The sequence below is a fragment of the Lolium rigidum genome, chromosome 1 (assembly GCF_022539505.1).
Source record: "Lolium rigidum isolate FL_2022 chromosome 1, APGP_CSIRO_Lrig_0.1, whole genome shotgun sequence".
Classification (NCBI taxonomy): domain Eukaryota; kingdom Viridiplantae; phylum Streptophyta; class Magnoliopsida; order Poales; family Poaceae; genus Lolium; species Lolium rigidum.
Genome location: NC_061508.1, coordinates 192,563,845 through 192,569,702, shown reverse-complemented (window position 1 = coordinate 192,569,702; position 5,858 = coordinate 192,563,845). Strand labels below are relative to the sequence as shown.

General features: G+C 40.0%; 1 protein-coding gene across 1 annotated transcript; it reads left to right on the top strand.

Moving 5' to 3' along the window:
• The first annotated feature begins 1,357 nt into the window (after positions 1–1,357).
• LOC124682903 (O-methyltransferase MdmC-like) lies at positions 1,358–5,205 on the top strand. Its single transcript, XM_047217507.1, has 9 exons — positions 1,358–1,684; positions 1,798–1,851; positions 2,338–2,421; positions 3,016–3,141; positions 3,736–3,803; positions 3,895–3,964; positions 4,149–4,214; positions 4,315–4,392; positions 4,874–5,205. Exons 1-9 carry the CDS (start codon positions 1,364–1,366, stop codon positions 4,922–4,924), a joined length of 918 nt encoding a protein of 305 aa, XP_047073463.1. The 5' UTR covers positions 1,358–1,363; the 3' UTR covers positions 4,925–5,205.
• The last annotated feature ends 653 nt before the right edge of the window (positions 5,206–5,858 follow it).

The window sequence follows — 5,858 nt, the reverse complement described above, 5'->3', positions numbered from 1 at the left end:
CATCTAATAACATGATCCTGATCGAGCTTAGATGGGTTCTAAACCCCTCCAAAAAGGTACATAAGTAGATATATTTTCAATGGAACATTTGTAGGTTACCCACGTTTTGCTGTTTGGGTAGATTTGTATTCTTTGGTTTATGTTCACATGACTTGAGGCTTTGAAGCTTCAAAATTGTGTTTACGGGGACGTGGTGAATAAATAATAAATGTATTGAAGTGATCTTGGATGGAGGAAAGAGCGGGTAGTTCTATGAGTGTTTCATGAGTTCCCAAAATGTATATTCAGTTCTTGTTAAGCATGACAGTCTGAAAACAAAGGAGGCATGCATGGCCGTAACCAGATATTTTTGCATTTAATTGATTACGTTTTCGGAGTCTGTATAATTTTTCATTGCCTACACCAGAATATGAGTCATTACCTTAGCAAGATGTTCACATTTTTTACTTTTTTTTTTGTAAATGTACATATTTACTGTTTAACATAAGAGTAAGTGGTTATTTACTTATACTTATGAAGCATGGACTAATGACCCTCCGGTTATGCATTTACGCATCTGATGCATTAGTTAATTATTTACTACTTTTGTCAGTTGTTTTAACAAGTTTTGTTTAGTCAAATGGTGTGGCTAACGAATTACATAAGTGCGGTACTGCCCGGGACAATGGCAGTGCTTTCTATAACCTACGTTTTATAAGTATTTCAGCATCTGTAGGGACTATCAAGTTTTGTTGTTGGGAGCTCCAATTAAGGTTTTCTATCTTAAATGGGAACACCGTTCACTTACTTGTCACAATGAAAAGATCTTCAGTTGCTTGTGCTCATGCTGCTTTAGAGGACTCGAAGAAAGCTTATAAGAAGCAGAGTATAGGTGGAGCCTCTTGATTGACTACAGTGTTGATCAATTTGCATAGGAGTGACATGAGCAAAACTGTTCCATCATTTGTAAACAATCTATGAATTGAGATGAGAAGCAGTGGCAATCTAAGTATCGGTGTTAAGATATATTTTGTATAGTTGAATCGCTTGAATTTTGCGTGGTAGAATTGACACTGTATTTCAATAGGATTTGACCGTTTGTACAATGTTTTTTGGCTTTCTTTTTATGTTATTTATTTTTCATATTTTGTGTGTAAGCTATTAACTATGAATAGTGGAATATGTCGGATAGTTTCGAATATACGCCATTCCCTTAAATAATTTATTTTAATGGAAACGTGCATTGCACGTGCAACTTTACTATTGTGCTGAAATTTCCGAAAATAGTCAAATTGGTCCATTTTCACACGCTAAGCTAATCCGTGTCTCGTCAGCCCTTGCCTCTTCGCCGAGAAAAAGAGAAGAGAGGGGCAAAAAAAAAGCGATGCGTCGCTCCGCCGTGGCTCGCCACTCCCTTCCTCCGGCGGCGGCCGCGGCTCTCGGATTCGGCGTCGCGCCTCCTCGCGCCCTCCAATCCCTCGCGATGGCTGCCGCAGCCACCACTTCCCCTCCTTTAGGCAGCTGCTTGCCGCCATGCCACCGCCGCCGCAGCAGCATGTGCTCCTCCGCCTCCTCGGCAGCGTCGTCGGCATCAGCGGCGGCTACGACAGCGCTGGCGGTGGAGGAGGCGCGGCGCGGGAGGAAGCAACTCGGCATGGAGCCTCCACTCTACGACTACCTCCTCGCAAACGTCCGCGAGCACCCCGTGCGTGCGCCCCTCCTCTCCCCCTTTCCATTCCGACCGAATTTTGCTGCAGTTCTGCTGGTCAGGGTCTCACCCAATGCGTGCTTGTTTATCCTACCCTGGTTGATGATTAGATCCTCCGGGACCTCCGGGAAGAGACGGCGGCCATGAGAGGGAGCCAGATGCAGGTACATAATTGAAAACTGCGGCCACGACGTCACAGCTTAAGAGTCTTAACATTGTCAGTGCGTTCATGCATGGTGCAGCAATCCATTCATGGCACCACCTTCACTGCATATTTGCATTGACACCACAAGGTGCATTTTTGTGACAACTGTATCCTCCTTTCATGTGTTAAGACTTAAGACCCAAACACCGGATGTGCCAGTTAATCCAGCTTCTGTGTGCCATTTTTCATTTGCATTTTATCAGCATTGCATGGTTTGTTTCTTTCAAGTGCCTACTATGGTTTTGCAAATGTTTGAAAATAGCAAGTGCAAATTGGTATGCTTTCTGGCTATACATGGAGTGATAGAATGCATGTGTACTACTTTTTTTCGAAAATGAGGATGCATGTGTACTACTGTCTCTTTGATGGTACACATTTGTCTAGTTTGTTACCCAAATTTTGTATTATGGTAAGTCCCTTTCAACTGGTTGCTTTGTCTTTGTAGGTTTCACCCGCACAGGCTCAGCTTCTGGCGATGCTTGTGCAAATTCTTGGGGCACAGAGATGCATTGAAGTTGGCGTATTTACTGTACGTGAATGAGTGGTTTGTTATCTAGAATTTCATGCCTTCCACTGTTTAATACTTGTACCAGAAGCATGGATGTTATACTAATTTCCGATGTTTTATCCTAGTACAAACTGTGAAATCCACACTTGTATGTGTGAACAACTGAACATAAACTTGTATGAGTGGGTTAACTAATCACCTTGAGCATCTCCGGTATCAATCATTTTACCTGAAAATAACCAACATGTGTATGTGTGAACATGAACTAATATACCTTAGTGGGGTCAACTAATCATCTTGAAGATCTCTGGAATCCCTCATTTACCTGAAAATAACTCGCTTGTGTATGTGTGAATAAGAACTAGTGTAGTGTATCTTTCCATATATATTTTTCTTAATGCTGAATCCTGGACCTTGCATATGTTCTCTTTTCTTGAAATACTAGTGTTTTACAATAAATACCGTTGGATCATTTATTGTGTATGTTGACTTTTATGATGTTGCAAATGTTTAGTAGTCGTTCTATACCTTGTGAAGGAGCTACTTCTGTTCAAAAGCAACAATTTGTTAGAAATCTACTAACCTTATCTTAGCATTCCTCTAATCTTTTCACAGGGATATTCATCATTGGCTGTTGCACTGGCACTTCCTGAATCAGGTCGCTTGGTTGCTTGTGAAAGGGATGAAAGATGTCTAGAAGTTGCCAAGAGATACTATCGACTTGCTGGTGTTGCACACAAGGTGTTTACTTTCAGCCTCTTGCTTTATGATATTTGTCAATCGAACAAGTTAATTACTCGCTCCGTCCCATAAAGGATGTCTTAGATTAATTACCAATCCCATAAAGGGAGTACATGATTTCCTATGTTTGTAGTTTACTTCTTGATCCTTGGCTAGCATTTTTCAACCAACTGTATGTGATGTTTCAGTAGGTTGGAGAACTTGTCTCTGCTGTAATGTTAAAATCTCAAGCATTTAGATCAATGAGAATAACTTCAGAACTGGAGCAAAAAGTTACAGTCTGAAAAAATTCAGTTTAACTTTTTCCTGCTTTATGTACTATTTAGTTTTTTATGTTCTTGGATTTGTTTAACCTTGTACTGACTTATGTAGCACACTATAGTTTATCTAATACATCACATCCGTTTTGTAGGGAGTCTAATTTGTGTAGGATTATCAAATAAGTATTGATGTTTTAATGATTTTGAACCACCTACCTAACTGAACTAGTCCCTTCTTTGGAATCCCGCAGAATGTGTAGCACACTATATGCAAAGACCAATTTCTATTCTTGTTTTCCAGTTTTCAATACTTGTTTGTCTAAAAAATGCTTAGGTTGATGTCAAGCATGCTTTAGCTGTGGATTCTCTGAAGTCACTGCTCGAATCTGGTGAAGCCTCCAGGTAAACACTTTCCATATGGTATAATCCATCATCGGATTACTTCATATAATGCATGTTCTAACTAATCGTTTATTTTTCTGGGTTTTCCTAGTTATGACTTTGCATTCGTTGACGCAGACAAGAAAATGTATGAGGAATATTTTGAACTTCTACTTAAGCTAGTAAGATTCAACTTGCAGTTTATTTTTGGGTTTGCTTGTTCTGATCTATAATACATGTCGTCTTCCAGCTTATGTCCACCCACCATTGAACAACTATTATGATTGTAACTAGTATGATTCTGTATACAGTGATGGTAGCATTTATTGTTTCTATACAATGAGCTTATATTTTGTTGTGTTGCAGGTAAGAGTTGGTGGTTTAATTGTAATGGACAATGTTCTGTGGTACGGAAGGGTTGCTGACCCGCTAGTAAGTTAATTTTCTGGTCTTCTTTTTACCTTTGACATGATATATATATGTTACAGGGTAGATATTGGATTAGATAACACGTCTGGCATTTTTTACATAGGTGAATGACCCAAAGACGATCAGTATAAGGGACTTCAATAAGAAACTTTTGGAGGATACACGTGTTAATATCAGCATGGTACCTTCCTTTCTCCTCCTGTGACGTAGTCATGTGTGTATTTATTAGTCACTGCTTGCATATGGTGATTGTGAAGCCTTAATTACTGCATATGTCTGCACTTTGTTCTGCTGTTTAGAACAAGTGAGCACCCGCAAGCATGTGTGGCAGTAGTGCAGTATCAGCACAGTACCCAGCAAAACTTAAGAAATTTATTTTCCTAGTCATATTCAAACCAGTCATACCTTGAGGACCCTTGGATTTAGTTAAAATTTGAGGTAAATCGCATATTTTATGAAGAAATCTCTCTTATCAAAACACCGTTTAGTTGTCTAGAATTCTGGAGTTCTCTTCGGGTTTTCAATATATTAATATTTATTCGACAGCTTCAAAATCTTATGTGCGTATGCCATGATTCAGTGCATCATATCCCAGCCATGCATACTAGTATCGATTTAAGTTAATACTTAATACTGATATTGGATTATTGTGGAGTTTGCAGGTGCCAATTGGGGACGGAATGACAATCTGTCGGAAGCTTGAAGATGATTGACTTCAAATATACTATGTACTCTGTAGATGTTGTGGACTTCGCTTTGCCAAGTTCAAGTTCTTCAAACTGGTTAGAGACAATCAGGTAACGATGGCAGCTTGGATGACTGTCTTGAAGAGTACTAACCACCTTGGACACATGGAGGAAACAGAAGCTTCCACAGTTCCATTTCCACATGGCGCAGAAAAACATCGACACACCAGCGCTGATAGTGTCGCTCAACAGCTACTAACACGAATATGAAGCAGATACATCGCAGCGGTCTTGGATTGACGGGCTCACATCTGTTTTCGCACCGTGCATCTGATTTTGTTTCTTTAACAGCATGCCCTGTACAAGCAAGTAGATGACATGCATTTTACCCAAGATGCAACAGTGGCACAACCTTTTTTTTTTTAACAAGGCACAACCCATTTTGACAGTTCCTTTTCCATTCCAATGGGTTCTCCCAAAGTTGGCTTTATTTATACTCTTTTAGTTAAGTGATGGGGAAAGAAAATGGAGACGTTGCTGGGATTTTGGAATATGTTAGTCGCTAATCAGTCAGCTGGTCACCAGTGTTCAGTTAAGTTCTTCAAATGCCAGGACTATTATGCTTATCGGGCGATAAAGTTATTCACAGTTCTTCTAAAATAATCAAGCTCATAAATCAACCATGCAGACTTAAATGTGCAACGTACGCCCAATTGCTGAGTTCATCTACTCAGTGGTTAGTTTTCTTTCGGTTTTTAGTTTAGCTGATTTCGTCATTGTGCAGTGGACTCAGATTGCCACCCTTGAAATCCTGACTTGTGCTAAGTCAAGCTCTCAGTAGGTGTTGAAATGGACACCAAGTTCATACCACCATACCTTGAAATCGTGGTCTGACGACCCGACGTGTTAGATTTTCTAGGAGTTCACACAGCTGCCGATTAAACATTGGTCCTACGTACAA

Bases quoted from the DNA above. Each gene is read 5' to 3' on its own strand.
- LOC124682903 (XM_047217507.1), top strand. From the start codon at position 1,364: ATGCGTCGCTCCGCCGTGGCTCGCCACTCCCTTCCTCCGGCGGCGGCC. The intron at 3,804-3,894 runs GTAAACACTTTC...GGGTTTTCCTAG, and splicing joins GAATCTGGTGAAGCCTCCAG to TTATGACTTTGCATTCGTTG. The intron at 3,965-4,148 runs GTAAGATTCAAC...GTTGTGTTGCAG, and splicing joins TTGAACTTCTACTTAAGCTA to GTAAGAGTTGGTGGTTTAAT.